We start from the raw sequence: 21,129 nt of genomic DNA on the forward strand, positions 1-21,129 counted from the left end.
CTGGCCCCACCTGCTGCCATCCTCACAGACTCCCTCCGCTAATTCTGAGCATTCCTCGGACACTCAGGAACAAGTCTGAGGGCCACCTCTGGGGAGTCTTGGCTGGCGCGGCCATCTCAGCTGGCAGGCACTGCAGGTGCAGCCGAGGCTCCATAACGCTGTGAGCTCTGGCTGTCCTCTCAATGTGCACCTCCCTTTTGGGTGGCCCTGCTATGGGGGGACATCAAGGCTGCCACCTTCTGCCTGAATGTCTTAGGGTTTGAGTGGAAGCATTCTTGAGCCTGCTGTTTCCCTGATCCTCAGACATGAGCCGGGGGCATGGTCAGGGAGGGTCTGGGCCACCTGGGCTGCACATTCACGTCGCATCCCCTCCAGCTCTGGATTGAAATCCAGACAGCCTCCTCACTGTTCTCTTCCATTGGGGTGAGTGTCTTCTAGAAGGCTCCTCAGATCTTGGTGGTAATGACCCCACCAGCCCATCAGATGTGCTCAGGGAACCCCTGGGTCCCTGAGGGAAATAAACAAGAGAGGAACCCCTCCCTCCCTCCAGCCCCCACTGCTTCCTTGTGAAACACCCCCAGAGAGCCAGCAGTCCTGCTGCCACAGGCTCTGGTGGGCTGCCTCCCCCTGCAGAGACTCGCCTTCACAGCGGCCAGCGCCCTTCACCTGTGGGCTCTTTCCAACTCGTCTTCCGAGACCGCTCCCACGGTGGGGTAGGGGAGCTGGGACCTGTGCGTTTGCCATCGGCAGACAGCATGAGAAGTGGCCCAGGACAGCGCAGCTGCCAGGGTCCATGAAGATAATATCCAGAGTGGGGAGGGCTCAGCCTCTGCATGAAGCAGTCCCCACTTTCTCCATCCTCCATGCTGTTTTAGTCAGTGACCAGCTGGCTCTGTTTTGTCTCACAGTGTGGACAGCTCTGAGGACCCCGTGTATGAGAGCCTGGAAGAGTTCCACGTTTTTGTCCTAGCCCATATATTAAGAAGACCCATCGTTGTTGTGGCAGATACAATGTTAAGAGACTCAGGTGGAGAAGGTAAGCTCCTCGAGAGATGTGCTGTATTCCTGACACAGAAAGCGTAGCATCCCAGCTAGAAAGCAGATAGCACAGAGCAAGGTCGCGCTCCCAGAGGCCACAGAGCATCACTCTGTGCAAAGATCTACTCAGCGTGTTTCTTTCTCCTCCCTGATGGCGGCAGGGGTTGCTCTTCACCAGCTGCCCTGCCTGTCAACGGCAGGGGGCCAGGAGAAATCTGGTCATGTGAGGACCAGGACTAAGCCCAGAGGGCTCCTATCTCCTGTTGTGTGCCTAGGGCACAGCAGACAGTCCACGCCCCTCCAACAGCCCTGGGCCATATCCTGGAGGCATTCAGTCACTCAGGTGCCTTCCTGCCCCATCCGCAGGCTATGTGTGTGTTAAAGACTAAAAAGAAAGGAAGACAGAATGCAGAGCAAGGCTATGATAGAATCAGAACTGGCAAAGAAAGAGGCAGGGGCAGTTTATGGCCTGCCCACCGACAGCCACACTCTGTGCATAGCCCCTTCTCGAATGTTCCTCCATTCAGCCCTTGCCACAGCCTCCCAGGGTGAACACCACCCTCCCCACTTTACAGAGATGAAACTGAAGCCCACAGAGGCTAGGCAATGTCCCCAGGGGGATCAGCCCAGGGCAGGGAGTGCTCCAAAGCCTGTCCTCCCTCCAGTGTGCAGCTGACCAGAGCATCCCTCCAGCCCAGTTTGAATTTACACCTGCACCTTACAGAAGTCACAGGTCTTCCAGGGAGTTCTACAAATCAGGATGTGGCTCTTCATGCTAAACAGCTGCCATAAAAAATCTGATGTGGCCGCAATGGTTATGTAGCCAGGGAACTGGGAGGACACAGGTCCTGCCTGGCCCACCCCCTTCCCTGTGTGGCTCAGGGACGCGGGCCTGCTGAGGTCTGCAGCTCTCCATGCAGCACCAGGACTCGCATCAGAGCCCTGCTGTGTAAGCCCAGGACTGAGCTCCCAGCACCATCAGATATCTGAGTTGCAGGGCGAGGGAAGGTCCACCCTTCCTACCATTCTACTCTCAGCCCTCTTGCAGGTACCCCCATCCTGCCGCCTCTCAGTGGGACTCCCCTGTGAGCAGAAGCACAATGATCAATTTCGACAAAGCGAGGATGGGGGAAGAACTCTAAGAGTTCATCAAAGACGTCCCTGAAATTACTGTCCCTGAATTCTGCCCAAGGAGTGCAGCAATACGCTGACTCTGGGGCCGAAAGGCAAGACGTTTCATGAGCTAAAAGCAGATGCTGCTTTAGGACAGATACTTCCGAAGTTATTCTGTTTCGGTGAGGGTGTTAGGCTTTTCTGCCTTCTTTTTTACGAGTAAGAAAATGAGATTGTGTTCCTGTCACTGAAGGCCTCGATCCCTTTGATTCTCAGTTCCCATCTGACTTACATCTTGGTCATGGAGCTCTCTGGCTGGTTCCTTCAGATTCAATAGAAGAAGTTCTCAAAATATAGAACAAATATACACCCTCGAGAAGCGTAGATACTGCGTTGTATACAAATGCATTACCAAACACTAGGAGAGGAAGAAGTACATCCAGAAACATGTGGGCTTCCAGGCTGCGACTGCTCTGACCAATCTCGGGTGACAGTGTCATCCCAGCCCTGGGGCTCCTGAACACCTGTGCAGGTCTCAGGGCTGCAGGAGTCCTGGGGCAGACAGATGACTCTGGAAACTCTCAACCCCATCCCTCAGCACCGCCTCCATCCGCTCCTCCTGTCCCTCCGCTTCTCCACGGAGCCCCCCGGGATAGTGAGGGACAGGGACGCAGGGGCCTCCCCTCCCAGCTCGGGCTGCTGCTCCTCACACCCTCATCCTGGTTTGTGTCCACAGCGTTCGCACCCATCCCATTCGGAGGGATCTACCTGCCCTTGGAGGTCCCTCCCAACAGATGCCACTGCTCGCCTCTGGTTCTGGCCTATGATCAAGCACATTTCTCTGCCCTCGTGTCCATGGAACAGAGAGACCAGCAGAGAGAACAAGGTATGCCTGTCTCCCAAGAGAGTGTGCGCAGGGGCCTGGGGTGGGGGCAGAGCCATCAGAAGGGACCCTGTTGCACAGGGAGGGGGATTGTGGAGACCTCTCCTAGAAGCACACCTGTGCACACTCAGCAGTGACAGGTTTTGCATAAAACTACCTTATGCATGTGTGAACGTTTTCATTGAAAATAACAATGTGAAAGACAACATTCTCTTTAAAATACTGAACAAAGGCAACCTACCCTTAAATAGCTTTTACTGTTCTCCCTTTCACTTGTATACATATTTTATAGGAATGTAATTAGTCTTAGAGGTAAATTAAAGGGAAACAAACTTCAAGAGCAAGTATTAATGAACTATGGCCCACCACCCATTTTAATAAATAAAGTTTTATTGGAACAGAGCCACATTCATTCACGGACGCATCCTCTGTGGCCATTTTTGCACTACAGTGGTAGAGAGAGGAGCAGCCACTGACACCAAGGCCTGCAGTGCCTAAAATATTTACTTACAGTTATAACTGGCTCCTTATGAGAAGAGTTTGCTCACCCCTGCTCCAGGGTAAGCTTTTAACTCAAAAGGTCAACATTTCCTTTCAAAGCATTACAGCTGAGTTTCCTCTAAGCAGCCATTTCAGTGCTGCCGATGTTGGGCCGGCCCCACAGGCTGTGCACTGCACAATTCCAGGGCACCAGTCAATGTCTTTGCTCGGGAAGTAGGGGGATTTTGTTTGGAACAATTGTTGTTTTCTCATGTTAGCTACTGATGGATGTGTGACCAGCCGAGTGGAGAGGAAACTCCTTCCTGTTGTCACTCTTGTTTGTGGTATAGGCAGAGACTCACTCCCCCACGAGACAGACGGACAGGCAAGACCAACTATTTCAGAGTCCCTGCCGTTAGGTATGGTTCCAGGGAACGGAAAGTGATCTGTCCAGGCCCAACAGGGGCAGGAAGCTCAGGGGTGTCTGCTTCTGACCTTTTCCACTGAGTGTGCAGCTTAGGAAGTAAATACAGCAACAAGATTACCCCCTAGGATTCCCAAATGCTACTCCTTCCTTTAGACAGCTGGCAAGGAAAGGACGCAGACAAATGAACAGAACCCAACCTCCCCCAGCCCTCCGCCAGAGGTGGCACCAGCGTGTCACTTCCTGGCCTGGCGGTTGAGTTGGGAACGAGGCTGGGGCTGTGGAGCAGAAACTGAAGGTGAGAAACGCACAGGGCATTGAAGACCCCTTCCCAAGAACAGATACAGAGCTCCCAGGAGCCGCCACACGCAGCGCAGCGGCAGAACCCAAGTTGCAGAAGAGAGAGGACGGGAGGCTGCCATGACAGGAATGTCACATCATGGTTCTTTATTATTTGCAGATGTGGCACTGGCCACAGAAGGAAAGATTTAATCAGTAAGGCCGAGGAGGTCTTTCCATTGTCTCCCCACTTTCAGTCCAGAGTGCCTGCACCGCCTTCCCTCCCTGCTTTCAGTCCAGAGTGCCTGCACCGCCTTCCCTCCCTGCTTTCAGTCCAGAGTGCCTGCACCGCCTTCCTGGGGGTTTAGCTCTTTGTAGGGCTGACCCAGCCTCTTGGGAGACCAGAAGGACCTTTTCAGGATCTGGGATCCAGGCCAGGAGCTAGGCCTTTTGTCCATCCCCAGGGAGATTCTGTGGCCACAGGAAGATGATGGTCCCAAGGCCAGCATTTCCCAGTGCCAAGCACAGGGTTCAGATACCCGGCCCCCTCCTGGCAAAAGGCACCGAGTACTCTTCCCGGCCTTCCAGACACTGCTTCTTGGTGTTTTCAAGGCACATACGAAAGCATCCTTCCTTCACAGGATGCCCACGGAGGCCGCTGTGGCTCGGTGCCTTTCAGGAGAGCCTCGCAGAGCTGTGGGTGGGCTCACTTCTGATGACCTGGTTTCTAAAAGCTGGGATCTGGTCCCAGTGCACCCCTCAGAGCCACTGTGGTGTGGGCCTGTGGCTCCCTCACAGTCGAAGCAGCCCGCTGGGGTCCTCCTGGGGTGGTGCAGATCCCTGCATCCAAGACCATCCTGTGGCCGGGCTGCACATTCACCCATAAGGTCTCACGACCCCCGGCAGGGCAGGTGCTGTGGCCACGCTCTTTGTCATGCACCCATGTGCCCCCTTAGACCTTCACCTCTGCAGCCCTCCCTCTGTGCCTCAAAGGACACTGGGGGGACGGGACAGAGTCGCAGCTGTGCTCTCAGGTCACAAGACACCTCAGCAGAGAGGGACGTGGAAATCACAGTGAGGCTGCAGCTTCCAGGATGGGACCCCGCATCCTCTGAGTGCAAAACAGGAGCAGCCACACCACAGTAGCCGGCTCAGGCCTGCTGGGGCGAGCTGGCCAGACCGCCAAGTCGCAGGGCCTGGTGGGAGGCAGGAGATGGGAGACTCCAGAACACTGAGCCCCAGGACACCACCGGCCCCCACTGTGAAGCACAGGTGTCACCCTGTGCCACGGTGCCCTGCCCGTCCTGTGGACAGCACCCTGTGACAGAGGCTAATAGATACGGTAATCACAGGCCCCAGGAAGAGCAGACACCGCATCCTTGTGCCTGAGGAACGATGCTTTGAGAGCCTGGAAATGAGATTAAAAATGTATTTCAGGCTGAGAAGGCTCCTTTCTTCCCATCACCCCCTTCCTCCTCCACTGTTTACATGGCCCATCATGTCTTATCCACATGTGTCTAGCTCCTGGAGGCTTAAATATCCACGAGGCATTTTTTAAACTTCTCATCTCTTGTGCCTCTCCCTCTAAGGGAAGCCCCCTCTTATAGCTGCTACTGCAGTGGCCCAGCTACTGCTGATGCCGCCACTGGCCGTATTCAAGTTCAGGAATCCTCCCCCGTTTCCCAGGCTAGGCAAGGACTTGGGGAGAGGGAAGGGCTTGAGGTGGAAGGTCAGGAGCTTGTGGGACTGGTCAGGTATGGGTAACCTGAGTGGCTTAGGCTTTGCAAATCTACCTTAAGACTTTTTAGATAAAATGTATGCATTCTTTCTTGGTAGGTTCCACACCTGATGGCCACCTCCTTTCTCCAGGGGAGGACATTAGTCCTTTGCTCCCTGACACCCTGAGCCCTGGGCCTTCAGCTTTTTGCAGGAAGCAGCCTCCTTGCAGCCACATCTTAAAATGGCCTCCGGGGAGCTCTGTGAAACCCAGATCTGGGCATTCTGTCAGCATCTAGCTCAGGACAGTTCATACTGGCCACTAAGCAAATGTGTACATTATGAAAAATCAAATCAATTAACAGGAGAAACAGAGGTGCCGCATAGTTCCTGGAAACATAGAACCTAGGAAAGAACTTTGGAAATCATCCAGTGCAATAATCCCAACTCCCCCTCCTTATATAGCAAACGTTGTCCAGTGTACTCTTCATTATCCGGAAATGAAATTCATGGATAATGTTACCTATGTTGGAATAAAGTCCGTTTAATAACCCCCACGTCAGGAGAAATCAAAGGAAACCAATGTAATCAAATAGTCTGCATTTCTGTAAATGCTTTTACACAGCCATACCGCAAGACTCAACGAAACAATCAGATCCTGGCACCCATATGTGGGGTGCCCAGTTACAGGCAGGGGGCATAGGTGTGCTGAGCATACCTTCACATACCCCAGGAGGCTCTGTCGTCTAAAATGACAGCTAACTCTTGGTAAAGTCCCAAACAAGCCAAGCGCAGCCTTTATTAGGAGCAGAGACTCCACAGCTCCTCTTCCCTTTGCATGGATATAGAGCCATGCAGAGCATACCCTCGTGTACATGTTAGCTCTTGGCCTGGCCAGCAGGTTGCACTGGGAAGGGCTGGGTGCATACGGGTGCTGCCTAGGTCTGCACCCCACCTTCAGGCTCATATATTTGCAGTTGCTTCCTGTGCTCAAGTGCCGTTCTAAGGTCCTTTCCAGGAATAACTATTTAACCCTTCCCATTTCCTATTTCCCACTTTACAGAGGGGGACGTTGAGAAAGGAGGAACCATCCCCAGGGAATGGTTGCAGCCAGTGAAGGATTGGGAGGGTGGATGGCGAGACTTCCACAAAGACTTGGCCCAAGAGAGTGGCACTCAGAGAGCATGCATCTCCCAGAGAACAGGCTCAGGAAGTGGTACCCCAAGTCAAAGCCTGCTTGGGATGAGACAGCATCTCAGACCTGGCGACTCAGGAACCTTCAGCGTCGAAGAGGGTAGGGAGGGGGTTCTCTGTTTCATGGAAGGTGTCAGTGCCATCTGTGGCTATTCTTTTCTTTAAAATTTATTGGCCAGGCACGTGATTCATGCCTGTAATCTGAGCACTTTGGGAGGCGAGGTGGGTGGATTGCCTGAGCTCAGGAGTTCAAGACCAGCCTGGACAACACAGTGAAACCCCATCTCTACTAAAATACAAAAAATTATCTGGGTGTGGCAGCACGCACCTGTAATCTCACCTACTCGGGAGGCTGCGACAGGAGAATCTCTTGAACCCGGGAGGTGGAGGTTGCAGTGAGCCGAGATTGCACCACAGCACTCCAACCTGGGCGACAGAGACTTCATCCCCCCCAAAAAAATTAATATATAAGTCAATTGTTTAAATAGTTTTTCCCTCATATGTGCAAACAGCCTGTGAGCCTCTGAGGTATATCCAGGGGCCACACAGAGGTCAGGGAGCCCTCAGTGTGTCCTCAGTGCCTTCCCCCAGGGTCCCACTTAAGGAACCTAGAGAGCAGCACACAGGCAGCCCTGAGGGAGTCCACTGGTGACAGATGGAGGGGGAGATGCTGGTGTGAGCAGAGAGCTCTGAAACGAGGCTTACAGATGATCACACCAAGGTTGGCCATTCCTTTATTGGGAGCAGAGACTCAACACATTCAAAATGTGATACTTAAAAAGAAAAAAAATGTTTTTCCAAAGAGCAGCTTAGCAATTTGTCTCTTGCCGCTTAGAAACAACACAGCAAGTTTATAAGTGCCTGCTAGGGATCTTGGGAGCCAAACAGAGTACGTCTACCCACCAGGCCATGGAAGCAGCCTTCCATCTGTATCTGATGCGCGGCTCCTGGTTAAATCAAACGCTCACCGATGCTCTACTGTTCCCCAAGCCATGTGGAATGTAACGTTCCAATTTTCAACATGTTTGACAACGAACCATGCTTTTTCTTGCAGGATTAATTTACAATAGACAAATCTAATCTCTTTTTCAATAGAAATGTACCTTTACTTGTTACAAATATTATTACATATTCTGCTCAACTTGATTTTATAATTGTGTTAAAGAATTATTTATTGGCCAGGTGCGGTGGCTCACACCTGTAATCCCAGCACTTTGGGAGGCTGAAGCAGGCAGATCACAAGGTCAGGAGATCAAGACCATCCTGGCTAACATGGTGAAACCCTGTCTCTACTAAAAAATACAAAAAGTTAGCCAGACGTGGTGGCGGGCGCCTGTAGTCCCAGCTACTCAGGAGGCTGAGGCAGGAGAATGGCAGGAACCTGGGTGGCGGAGCTGGCAGTGAGCAGAGATTGTGCCACTGCACTCCAGCCTGGGTGACAAAGCAAGACTCCATGTCAAAAAAAAAAAAGAATCATTTATCAAATACCAATCAAATTGGTCTATTTGTGTACCTATCTGAATAAAATAATGGAGGAAATATGTAATGCTTATTACGAGACATTACAGTAAGAATCAGATTACTTCATGGTGGCAAGAAAGCTTTTTCTTTTTTTTCAAACTTTTTTTTTTTTGAGATGGGGTCTCATACCCAGGCTGGAGTACAGTGCCATGATCTCAGCTCACTGCAACCTCCACCTCCCAGGCTCAAGAGATCCTGCCATCTCAGCCTCCCAAGTAGGTAGGACTAGAGGCGCATGCCACCAGCCCAGCTAACTTTTTGTGCTTTTGGTACAGATGGTGTTTCTCCATGTTGTCCAGGCTGGTCTCAAACTCCTGAGCTCAAGTGATCTACCTACCTCAGTCTCCCAAAGTGCTGGGATTACAGGCATGAGCCACTGCGCCTGGCCAGCAAGAACGTTTTAGAAACCAGAGGTGCCCCCAAACTGAATTACCTTTGTTATTAGCCTCCCTTCTCTTGGCTACTAAGTTTGCCAGTTGCCACTGAAAGACAGGGTCAGAGTGGGAGTAAAAAGCACAGCTATGCCTACCCTTGTGGTGTGTGACAAGTCTCACTGGGCCATATTCCTTTGCCACTCCTCTCAGCAGCCCCAGAGCACAGACCCCTGAAGAACCCTTCTGTGCAAAGGCCCCTGGCTAAGGAGTGAGAGGTGGAGGAGCTGGGGTTGGGGGCATCCAGACTTTTAGCTGAGACCTCCTGTTCCTCAAGTCTGTCATCTTTGACATTGTTGACCTACGGATCACAAAGCACCATGAAGTGGCCAGGAGCTGTGGAAGGGACTTCATAGCTATGGAGCTTTGTCCACAGCTTATAAAGGGGGCACGTGCCGAGAGAGCTGAGTCACACTGATTAAAAGCACGAGGTGTATTTATCCACAATACATCTGCTGATTGGTTCATGCCCTACCCCAGTGACCATCAGCTCAGGGGCCCAAAGCACTGTTCCAAAGGGATGCCAGCCACAGTTAATTCCGCGGAAAGAACTGGCCAAGAGTTTTTCACTCATGCCTGAAGGCCTGGAGAGAAGAGAAAGCAGGAGTGCACCCAGATGCCAGCCTCCCCCCAGGAGCCCTGCCTGTCCCCTCCTGAGCTACAAAGTAGGAACAGATACTTGGATCCCCCACCAGACCTCCCCAAGACATCCATGCCCACAGGAAGCGCATACCAGCCCCCACCGCCCCTGATTCCCGAATGAGGGTCCCAGCCATCTCTGTGTAATGTGCAGGTTTCTCCATCTGGCCACTCCAGGCTCCTGAGGACCTCCACACTCCCATGCCTGGTACTGGAGTGAGAACATGCACTCCAACAAAACCCCTTCTGAGGGGGGCTGGGAGGCAGCAGCACCAGCCACCTGTCCTACCTACAGGACAGGAGCAGCCAGCACTCACTGCCCTAGATGTGGGGAGTGAGGCTTTGGTGGGCCAGGGTGACACCCTGGTTCTGCTCTCTGAGAAGACCCCAGTTGTCATTGTCCCACAGGGCCACATATGATGTGTGCACAGAGTGCACCCTCTGGGGCTGAAAGCTTCCCCACCCACTTTTGGCATGAGCTCAGGAGCCCAGAAATTGTCTTAGGTGCTGAACACTCTCTCAGTCTGAGAGTTTTTTCAGCAGCACTTTTTTCAGTTCTGTCTTAGTCAATTCAGGCTGCTGCCACAGAATACCACAGCCTGGATGGCTCATAAACAATAGAAATTTATTTCTGATAGTTCTGGAAGCTGGAATACAAGATCCAGGAGCCAGCAGATTTAGCGTCTGGTAAGGGTGTCCTCTTCCTGTTCTACACACAGTAGCTTTTTACTGTGTCCTCGCATGGCCAAGAGAAAGAGAAGAGCACTCTCGTGCCTGTTGTTATAAGGGCACTAATCCCATTCTCAAGGACTCCACTCTTGTGCCTTAATCAGCTCCCAAAGATCACACTCCTAATACTGTTACACGGAGACTAAGCTTTAACAGTGAATTTTGGAGGAACACAAATATTAAGTCAATAGCAAGCTTATTCCATAGACCAATGACCAATCCAAAGATCTTATCTACATATAAACTTTAGGCCAGAGAATGTATGTCTGCCACCATTGGCCCTGATGCCCAGCCTAGGGGCCCCATCCTCAGCAACTGGCCTTGGCCTCATGTACAGGCCATCATTATTTCCTTCCTCCCTCCCCCTTTGCTTTGAGTTTAATTTGCTACCCCTTTTCTAGTTTCTTAGGGCAGAAATTTTGATTACTAATTTGAGATTTGTCTTCTCATCTAATATAAGCATTTTAATGCTGTAAGTTTTCCCCTAAGTACTGCTGTAACCACATCATATACATTTTGATGTGCTATATTTGCATTTTCATTCTGTTCAAACATTTGTTAATTTCCCATGAGACTTCCTCTGGCTCATGGATTATTTAGAAACAGGTTGTTTGAGTTTCAGGTTTTGGGGGATTGTTCAAATATTTGTTACTGGCTTATAGTTTCAGTTATGACATGAGCACAAATATGATTTCTGTTCTTTTCAATGCACTCAGACTGACTATGTTCTGTGTTGGTGAATATTCCATATGTATTTGAAAATAATATATACTCTGCTCTTATTGGGTTCTAGAAATGTCAATTACCTCAAATTCTCTGAGAGTGCGGCTCAGTTCTTCTATATCCTTACTGGTTTCTGCCTATTTGCTCTGTCAGTTACTGAACAAAAAGTAGTGAAGTCTGCAGCTGTAATATGTTTATTTCTCTCATTTTTGTTAGTATTTGCATCGTGTACTTTGAAGCTGTGTTATTAGGAGCATTCATACACATAGGATGATTATGTCTTCTTGGAAAATTGACCCCTTTATCATTATGTGATGTTCTTCTTTTTCTTTGGTAACAGTCCATGTTCTGGAGCCTACTTTGACATAAATATGGCTACTCTAGCTCTCTTTCCATTAGTGAATATCTTTTAACCTACATATGTCTTTATATTTACAATGGGATTATTTTTCTTTTTTTCTTTTTTCTACAACCTCAACCTCCCAGGTTCAAGCAATTCTCCTGCCTCAGCCCCCCAAGTAGCTAGGATTACAGGCATACACTATCATGCCCAGCTATTTTTGTATTTTTAGTAGAGACAGGGTTTCATCATGTTGGCCAGGCTGGTCTCGAACTCCTGACATCAAGTGATCCACCTATCTCAGCCTCCCAAAGTGCTGGGCATGAGCCACAGTGCCTGGCCCCTACAATGAGATTCTTGTAGACAGCATATACGTGGGTTTTGCTTTTTTATCCAGTGTGACAATTTTATCTTTTAAAAGATATGTTTTGACCATTTTCATTTAATAGTATTAATGGTATGTTTGGATTAAAATCCACCATCTTGCTACCTGTTTTCTATGTATCGTGTGGGTTCTTTGTTCTTTTGTCTCTTTTCTGTCTTATCTTGGGTTAATTGAGTTTTTTAATGGTTCCATTTTATTTCCACCATGGACTTGTTATTATACCCCTATTTTTAATTGTTAGTGATTTCCCTAGGTTTACAATAAACATCTTTAATTAATGAGATTTTTATTTTTATTTTTTTTTTTTTTTTTGAGACAGAGTCTCACTCTGTCACTCAGGCTGGAGTGCAGTGGTGCAATCTTGCAGCCCCTCACTGCAGCCTCCAACTCCTGGGTTCAAGCAATTCTCCTGCCTCTGCCTCTAGAGTAGCTGGATTACAGGCACCCAGCACCATGCCCAGCTAATTTTTGTATTTTTAGTAGAGATGGGGTTTCACCATGTTGGCCAGGCTGGCCTCGAACTCCTGACCTCAAGTGATCCACCCACCTTGGCTTCCCAAAGTGCTGGGATTACAGGTGTGAGCCACCACACCTGGCCTAATTAATGAGATTCTATTTTAAGTAATATTATTCTACTTCACATGTTGTGTAAGGATATTACAACAGCGTATTACCTATCCCTCCCTCCCATTCTTTCTGTTATTATCATTTTATTTTTACATCCGTTATAAATTCATAATGCACTGCTGCTCTTTGTTTTAGACAGTTATCTGTTAGAGCAATTAAAAAGAAGAAAAAATGGGCCGGGCGCGGTGGCTCAAGCCTGTAATCCCAGCACTTTGGGAGGCTGAGACGGGCGGATCACGAGATCAGGAGATCGAGACCATTCTGGCTAACACGGTGAAACCCTGTCTCTACTAAAAATACAAAAAACTAGCCGGGCGAGGTGGCGGGTGCCTGTAGTCCCAGCTACTCGGGAGGCTGAGGCAGGAGAATGGCGTAAACCCGGGAGGCGGAGCTTGCAGTGAGCTGAGATCCGGCCACTGCACTCCAGCCCGGGCGACAGAGCGAGACTCTGTCTCAAAAAAAAAAAAAAGAAGAAGAAGAAATGAATTTTCACAACCATTTATTCCATTTCCATCACTCTTAATTGTGTAAATACAAGTTTCTAGTGGTACCATATTTCTTGCACGTTAACATCTCCTGTAGTTCAGGTCTGCATGCAATGAATTTGCTCAGTTTTGTTTGAAAAACTCTTTATATGTCTTCTTCATGTTTCAGAGATATTTTGGCTGGGTATAGAATTCTAGATTAACAGTTTTTTGTTTTTTTTTTTTCTTTCAGTACTTTAAAAATGTCACTCCATTATCTTCTGGCTTACCTGTTTTACCATGAAAAGTCTGCTGTAATTTTTATCTTTGTTTCTCTATATATAATGTATCCTCTTTTTTCTCAGGCTGCCTTCAAGACTTTCTTTTTGTCTTTGGGTTTCAGAAGTGTTAAGATGCTATTATAGGCATATTTGTGTTGTTGTTATTTTTCCTGCTTGGTGTTCTCTTAGTTTCTTAGATCTGTGTTGATGGTTGTCATTAATTTTGAAAACTTCTTAGCCATTATTTCTTTAAAATGTGATTTTGCCTTGTTCTTTCTCTCTTCTGGGATTTCATTTACATAGAACTTAAGGTGCCTGATATTGTCACACAGCTCTTAGATGCTGTGTTCACTTTCCCACCTCCTTTTTTTTCTGTTTCAGTTTGTGTAATTTCTAATAACCTATCTTGAGGTTTACAGATTCTCTGCTCAACTATATCAAGTCAACTGACCAGCCCCTCAAAATCATTCTTCACTCTATTATTGTGTTTTCATTTCTAGAATTCTCATTTAATTCTTTCTTATAGATTTGTTCTCTATGCTGAAATTAACCATCAACTCTTGCATGGTGTCCAGCTTTTCTATTAGTCCTTAACTTATTAATCAGTTACTTTTAATTCCTTGTCTGATAGTTTCAACACCTGTGTCATATCTGAGTCTTGTTCTATCAACTGATTTGTCTTTTATCAATGTGTTGGGTTTTTTTAATCTTTCCTCTCGCCCCATAGGTTTTTTTGTTGTTGTTGCTGAAAGCCAGGCATCTTGAGTGGGACAGTAAAGACTGCAGTGAATCACTTTTATTCCTGGAAAGAAGCATGCCTTTCCTTTTGCTAGGTTTTTGGAGTCTAGGTTTGGACCAGTCTAGTCATGATAGCCCAGGAGGGTCACCCCCATCCCCAGATCCAGGGATACAGTGCCTGCCTAAGACAGATGCTTAATTAGAGTAACAGAACATGACCCTTAGTGCTCCCAGTGTTTGTTGCCCTATACTCTGCAGTTTAAGCTTTTGTTCCTTGGTAGAGGTGGAATAGAAATATCTATGGAGACACTCTCTTAGAATTCCTGCCAGTCTTTTGTGGGAGAACCAGGTAGGTCCTGTGGAGAGGAGCCTGCAAGTGCATGTGAATTCCCTTTATATCTTCAACCCCAGAGTTCTGTATTATTTCACTAGCTGATACTCTTCCTTTACCAATGTAACCATTTTAGCTGAATTATTCTTACTGCGGTCCAGCTGAATTGGCCCTTCTTAAGCTCAGGTCTGTCTCTCCTTGAAGGCACCTTTCCTTAGATATTGGATAAGTTGGCTTCCCTGTGACTTCAGCTGTCTGCTGTGTTAAAGATAAGTTGTGAATTTGCAGTTTGACTGGCACGTTGTCATGGTGGAACAATGCTCTTCCAGCTTCTCACGCCGGAGACAAAAACCAGAAATCTTGATTTTTTAGAAAATACATACTCAGAATATATTCAGGCTAGTATGAGATGATGCTTATGTGTTTCCAGGCTAAAAGACATACAAGAGGCCTTTCAAAAACAAAAACAAAACAGCTTTCTGGCCTTTCTAGGCTCATGTTGAGAAGCAGTTGCTGTTCTAGACATTTACCACCAGAGGGCAAGCCGCTGTGCGTCTGCTGCTCACTGGTAAAGCCAGGTTTCCAATAGGGAAATGTCAGGGTGTACAGTGAGAGACAGAAGCATCCTGAGCAGCTGCTGCTCACAAGGAGGACCTGTTTTCATGGCCTCCTGGCCTGAGCTGTCCCTGGGCTCTGCGGCTCTAGCCCTCACCACAGGCTGCAGTTGACCCTCTGCTGAGAAGCCTGCCTTTAAGCCCCTCGGTGTCTTCAGTTGTGAGCAGGCATGTCCCTGGAGCCTCTCTCAGTACCTGGTCCTTCACCCCAGCCAGATCTAGGCCGCAAAGCTGCAGGGCTCTTCTAGGTGGACAGGCAGTAGCTCCTTCAGGGGTATTCCCACCGTGCACTGGAGCCCTGGGCGGCTGGAATGGGAGTCCATTCCAGCCCTGCTGCTGAGGGGAGGAGTCCCCAGGAACCCCATGATAGAGAGGTGAGGGTGACTGGGGTGCCGTCTTAGCTCAGGTGGTTTATCTGAAACAAACAAACCAAAATCAGAGTGGCTTAATACAGTGGAAGTCTAAAAGGAGTGTTCTCAATTGTCAGGCAGCTCTTTAGTGGGGATCTGCTGTCTTCTGCAGGCACCATGGAAGGGAAGTGGGGAGAGGCCCCCCTATGCCTGAGCACATCACCCAACACTTCCCACATTGCTTCTGCCCACAGACCATGGGTGCCGCTAGGTGCCTGTTCCCCCTAAATCCTGGGGGCGGGGTGGCTAAGACATGGAGTGGTGGCTGGGCTGATGCTCTCCAATGGCAATTCTACCCTGGGAAGCGGGTGGACAGCCAGACCCAAAATGTCCAAGTTGCACCCACAGGAACTGCTTCTAACAGATTATTCTTGTTCTAGAACAGCATTTCCTGAATTTGCTTGATTTTAAAAGCCACAAGAGATGCTTATTTAAAATGTCACTTTCTGAGTCCTTTTCCTGGACACTTTGGTTTGGCCCATCTGTTCATGGGGGCTTGAAACTCCCAGGAGCTGCACTGCTGTATTCAGAGAAACATTGTGGATGGGGAGAGCCTGTGCCACCCCCTGCCCCGTGAGTAAGAAATGAGGCTAACCCCTTCTCTGTTTGTGTAGTGACTCATAGAACTATGGGACAGGCTGCTGGGCACCACCCAAGGGAGACCTGTCCCTGAGCCAGCCCTGCAGCCCTCCCTGGGTGTGTCTGCTCTGCAGCTCAGACTTGGGAAGGGTGGCCACGTCAAGGCAGAACCCAGCAGGCTGCAGCAAAGCCAGGCCAAGCTGCCCCTGACCTCTCAAATCAGAGCACTGCACTTTCCAATCCCAAGCCAGATTAACGAAAAGCCCGGGCCAGGCGCGGTGGCTCACGCTGTAATCCCAACACTTTGGGAGACCGAGGCGGGCGGATCACAAGGTCAGGAGATCGAGACCATACTGGCTAACACGGTGAAACCCCGTCTAAAAAATTAGCCAGGCATGGTGGCGGGCACCTGTAGTCCCAGCTATTCATGGGGCTGAGGCAGGAGAATGGTGTGAACTCAGGAGGCGGAGCTTGCAGTGATGCAAGATGGCGCCACTGCACTCCAGCCTGGGCGACAGAGCAAGACTCCCTCTCAAAAAATAAGGAAAAAGAAAAGAAAGGAAAGCCCGGAGCTGGTCGTTGGTCAGCAAAGCTGCATTTCCCTTATTCGCAGCTTGGGGAGGCTGGGGAAGAAAAGGTGCAGGGGTGGAGAGGGGAATTACTTGTACCCACTTTTCCTCTTAAGCAACACTGGAGGGCAGCATTGAGTTAGTTTTTCCAATTTCTTACCAAATCAACTATTGGTATTCAGTCTTCGATTTGATGTTTCCTTGCCTTTTTGTTCTTGCCATGGCAGCCTTGCTGTGAATCATGGGCCCCAGCAAAGAGGCAAAGCAGCTGACCCAAAGCCTTGGGCTGTGCTTCTCTGCTGTGGTGTGACTTCTAGGAGTGGGGCCTGCAGGGGAGCTAACTGGAGCCCACAGGAGGCTGCTGCTTGCTCTGAGGAAAGACTTGGGGAGATCATCTCCCACTTCCTCCTGCCCTTGTCCCTGACAATGCCCTTGGGAGGAGTCAGCCATGTCACGAGGAACTCCTCTCATCAGGTCCCCCAGCAGCTCAGAAGCTCCTAGAAGATCCCAAACCTATAGACACCCCCTCCACCCTAGCCTGTCTGGAGTGAGCCAGGATTTCCCACAGGGGGTGAGTTTCACCACAGAGCTTCTGTGATGAGTCAGTCCCTCTGAGAAATGACCAGCCAGTTGCTCGTCACTGCAGTCTCCACTGACATGTGACCTCCTCAAAAGGACCCCCTGACTCCACCCGAGAAAGGCTTCACCATCCCTGCCTTCTGCCTGCTGTTTACCCTTCCAGGGCTCATCACCACCTGACATTATGAGGTGTTTGTTAACCTGCTTATCTGTCCCCAGCACAGGTGAGCTTCCTACGGGCAGGGGCGGGTGGGTCCACGGGTCCCAGGCACTGACACAGACTTGTGGCACAAAATCACAAACCAGTAGAGGTCAGCAACCCCCTTGCTCACCTGACTTGTACATTCAGCCTTTCTCTGGGATGAGACAGGAGAGCTGGGCCCCAGACCCACCTGCAAGGTAGCCTCCCAAAGTGTGCCTAACCTGCCTAGATCCTTCCTAGAAATAGCAGAAGCAGCAATAGCTTTTTTCCCATTCTGATGCCCAACGGAGTATCTGCCATTGGACAGACCCAGAGAGACCCAGGGTCCAGGTGACGCTTCCAACTGCTCTCCACTGTCTGCAATAAATATGGAATTTTAAAAATTAGCAATAGTGGTTTTGGTCTTCATGCTCCTGCTGGCACAGATCTGTGTAGGTCTCCACTCGGTGCACTTGTCCCCTAAACACCTGGCTTGGGAACTTCCTTCCCATCCTCCCTGGGGACTGCCGGGGCTCCCAGCACGGCTCTGTCTCTTCTGTTCCAGCCGTGATCCCCCTGACGGATTCTGAGCACAAGCTGCTGCCTCTGCACTTTGCAGTGGACCCTGGCAAGGACTGGGAGTGGGGGAAAGATGACAACGATAACGCCCGGCTGGCCCAGTAAGACCCTACTCTGTCCCTTCCCCCAGCGCCCACAGGGAGGGCTATGGCTGGGGCATCCTGGGGAGGGGCTGTACCACCCCTGCTCCTCCTGGGACAGCTGGCATGCAGGTGGGCTGGGTGCTACAAGGGCCAGCTCAGACCATTTGAATAGGGTATTCTTCTCTTGCCAGCCTTATCCTGTCGCTAGAAGCCAAGCTGAACCTTCTGCACAGCTACATGAATGTGACATGGATCCGGATCCCCTCCGAGACACGGGTGAGCCTGGCTGTGCTGGGACCAGATCTGGCGGAAGGGTCCAGGCTGCTCAGCTCCAGCCTGGCTAGGGCGCATCCTCCCAAATGCTCCCACAGTCTTGCCTGCCCCTGCCTGGCCGCCCACGCCAGCCATACCCACAGCCCAGTAGCTCCCACATCCCTTTGACCTAGCCACCCTGGCTGGGGTTTGAAGTGGCTCTGGTTGGACCCAGTGGGTGTGTACACACGTGTAGGCATGTGTGCATGCAAGCATGCACTCTTGTAAAAGGATTTTTGTCCCCCTATTTTCTGCAGAAGGAATAAACACGCCCACTCAGAAAACAAGCGACAGGCAAGTCACAACACAAAACTATCTCTACTGAGATCAGAACACAATGTGCTGCCGCAGAGTGGAATTAATTATAAACTGTGTGGGTCCTCAAGAAAGCCAGGGAACTGAGAGCGCGATTCCTCAGCGCCCCCTTCCTCCCCTCCCAGAGGCAGCACACTGGTGGGTGGAGTTGGCAGGAAGGTGAGGAGAGGGGCCTGTGCCCCGTGAGGCAGGCTGCCTGCCTCCAGAGGGTCGGGGCTGCCCCTGCTTGCAGACGCTGAGGGATTCATTTTAAGCATCTGACTGATGTTTTCTGAAATCTCAGTAGTGAGCTGCCAGGGAAAAGGATTTGTAAAAAAAAAACAGCCTGCAAATAATTGGTCCTCTCCAGCCAATTACTTAGGCTTGAAGTGGGGCTCATAAGGAATTAGGAAAGGAGAGGTGTAAGTCAAGAAGTCGGGTGGTGGTCAGCACTGCTCAGTGCTCTCAGACTCCGGCCTTTGCCTGTAGTTCATCTCCCAGGGCTCCACGAGGCGGGGACTGATACCCCATTTTACTGATGGCATAAGTGACAGCCAGTCGGTGGCAGTCTGAGTGCTGCCTCTCAAAGGCCTGGAGCACTCCGGTGGTGCTGTGGCTGTTCTTCTTCAGCACCCACATGGGGAGTGATGGCAGCGGCTCAGGATCTAGAATCAGGAGGCTCTCGGGCTGAACATAGCTTTGCCTGCAATTGCCAGGCCTTGGTGCCTTCATGTCAGATGCAAGGCTCTCAGCTGACAACTGTGGGAAGGGTTCTTCCAGCCAGGGACTCCTGAGCCCGCTCTCGGTCCGCTCCTGCTAGCACCAGGCGCACCTCTGTTCCTGGCCCAGCCCGTGTCCACCCTGTAGTGTGTCACACACCGGTCTGAGACACTTCACACCTTCCTATCCCAAGTGGGAAGGGGAAAGGAATTTCAGAGTGGGAGGTGGTGTGGGTCAGTTCTGCCCACGTTTGCTTCAGGGTGACCTGGTCACAGGACAGTCACCGACTCTTGGACTTGCTTGAGGGGCCTGGGGGTGGGGGAGACAAAAATTAAGTGGGGGAGCAATGGGAGGGAGCCTTCTCCCAGGCTCATCCCCTGGAGGCCAAGGAAGCCTGTTCAGGTATGGGCACCAGTTCCTGCAGCACCCAGCAGCCAGCATGCAGGGCCCTGCCTCTCGTCCAGTGACAGTCAGTCAGAATTCTCTCCTCACCCAGGGAGGTCCCTCTGCAGAGGCAGTAGGTGCTGCCTGCCTCTCTGCCCTCCCACCTCTTTTCTCAGGTTCCCCCCGCCCCAGATATGGCCGTGCCCTCCTCCGACTGGTTGACCACCTCAGTGGGTCTCATCCAAGCCGTGCTTCCCAGCGTCACCCCACCCCAAACCACCCAGGGGTCCTTTTCTGGGAATGGGAACATCTTTTTTGCTGAGCACAGGCCTATTTCAGAATCCTCCTCAATTTAGCACTCCGCCTTGCCAAACTGAGTGAGAAAGGAACCCCTGAAGCGATCTGGCATCCCTGAATCAAGGGGGTGTTTGATTCAAGATCCGATGAATGAGATTGAGTGCAAGGTTTCTGTCCCCTGCCCGGTGTGAGAAGGTGAGACATCTTTTGAGGGGAGACAGTTTTGTGCAGGCCCAGTGTCCTCCCCACCTGAAGGCCTCCATCTTCACAGAGGCTGGCCTGGGACCTGTGTCTGGTCAAGGAGGGGACCTTGTTAGTGGGGGAAGGCCAGAGAGTGAACCTGATCATTCTCTGAACTGTGACAAGGCTCTGGGGACCAAGGCCAAGTGGGGTATTTGCACCATGCCCCAATCCCCCACTCAGGGTTCCAGGCTACCAAGTACCTGAGGTTCCCCAGAGACAAAGAATGAGTACACCCCAGCTTCCGTGGCCAGAAGACACACGCAGATAAGAAGTCCCTACATCCTTTTACTCCTGCAGCGAATCAGAGCCCACTCCTATCCGCGCCTCTCCTTCAGCACCGCCCATCCGGGTATCATCGTCACCAGAGAGACAGTGGGGACTGGGACAGTGAAGCTTGAGGGCCCCAGCCTTGGCAAGACAGGGGCAAGGTGTGTCTTCCTCGGCCAGGCCGTGGACCGCTCTTCTCTAACCACCCTCACCCCGGCCCTCCCTCTCCACACAGGCGCCCCTGGCACAACCGGAGTCTCCCACGGCCTCAGCAGGGGAGGACGTGCAGTCCCTGGCCGACTCGCTGGACTCGGACCGCGACTCGGTGTGCAGCAATTCCAACAGCAATAACGGCAAGAACGGCAAGGACAAGGAGAAGGAGAAGCAGCGCAAAGAGAAGGACAAGACGCGCGCCGACTCCGTGGCCAACAAGCTGGGCAGCTTCAGCAAGACGCTGGGCATCAAGCTGAAGAAAAACATGGGCGGTCTCGGCGGCCTGGTGCACGGCAAGATGGGCCGCGCCAACTCCGCCAACGGCAAGAACGGGGACTCGGCAGAGCGGGGCAAGGAGAAGAAGGCCAAGTCGCGCAAGGGCAGCAAGGAGGAGTCGGGTGCGTCGGCAAGCACGTCGCCCTCGGAGAAGACCACGCCGTCGCCCACGGACAAGGCGGCGGGCGCGTCG

General features: G+C 50.9%; 1 protein-coding gene across 1 annotated transcript in view; it reads left to right on the forward strand.

Annotated features, from left to right (window-relative positions):
• Positions 1–21,129, forward strand: part of OTUD7A (OTU deubiquitinase 7A) — a 199,334-nt gene that overhangs the window by 173,147 nt on the left and 5,058 nt on the right. Inside the window, exons 9-13 of the mRNA XM_011949258.1 lie at positions 909–1,036; positions 2,888–3,037; positions 17,834–17,948; positions 18,122–18,206; positions 20,683–21,121. Of these exons, the coding sequence (XP_011804648.1) occupies positions 909–1,036; positions 2,888–3,037; positions 17,834–17,948; positions 18,122–18,206; positions 20,683–21,121 (917 nt within the window). The remainder of the gene's footprint in view (positions 1–908; positions 1,037–2,887; positions 3,038–17,833; positions 17,949–18,121; positions 18,207–20,682; positions 21,122–21,129) is intronic.

The sequence above is a fragment of the Colobus angolensis genome, unplaced genomic scaffold (genome assembly GCF_000951035.1).
Source record: "Colobus angolensis palliatus isolate OR3802 unplaced genomic scaffold, Cang.pa_1.0 Scaffold294, whole genome shotgun sequence".
Classification (NCBI taxonomy): Eukaryota; Metazoa; Chordata; class Mammalia; order Primates; family Cercopithecidae; genus Colobus; species Colobus angolensis.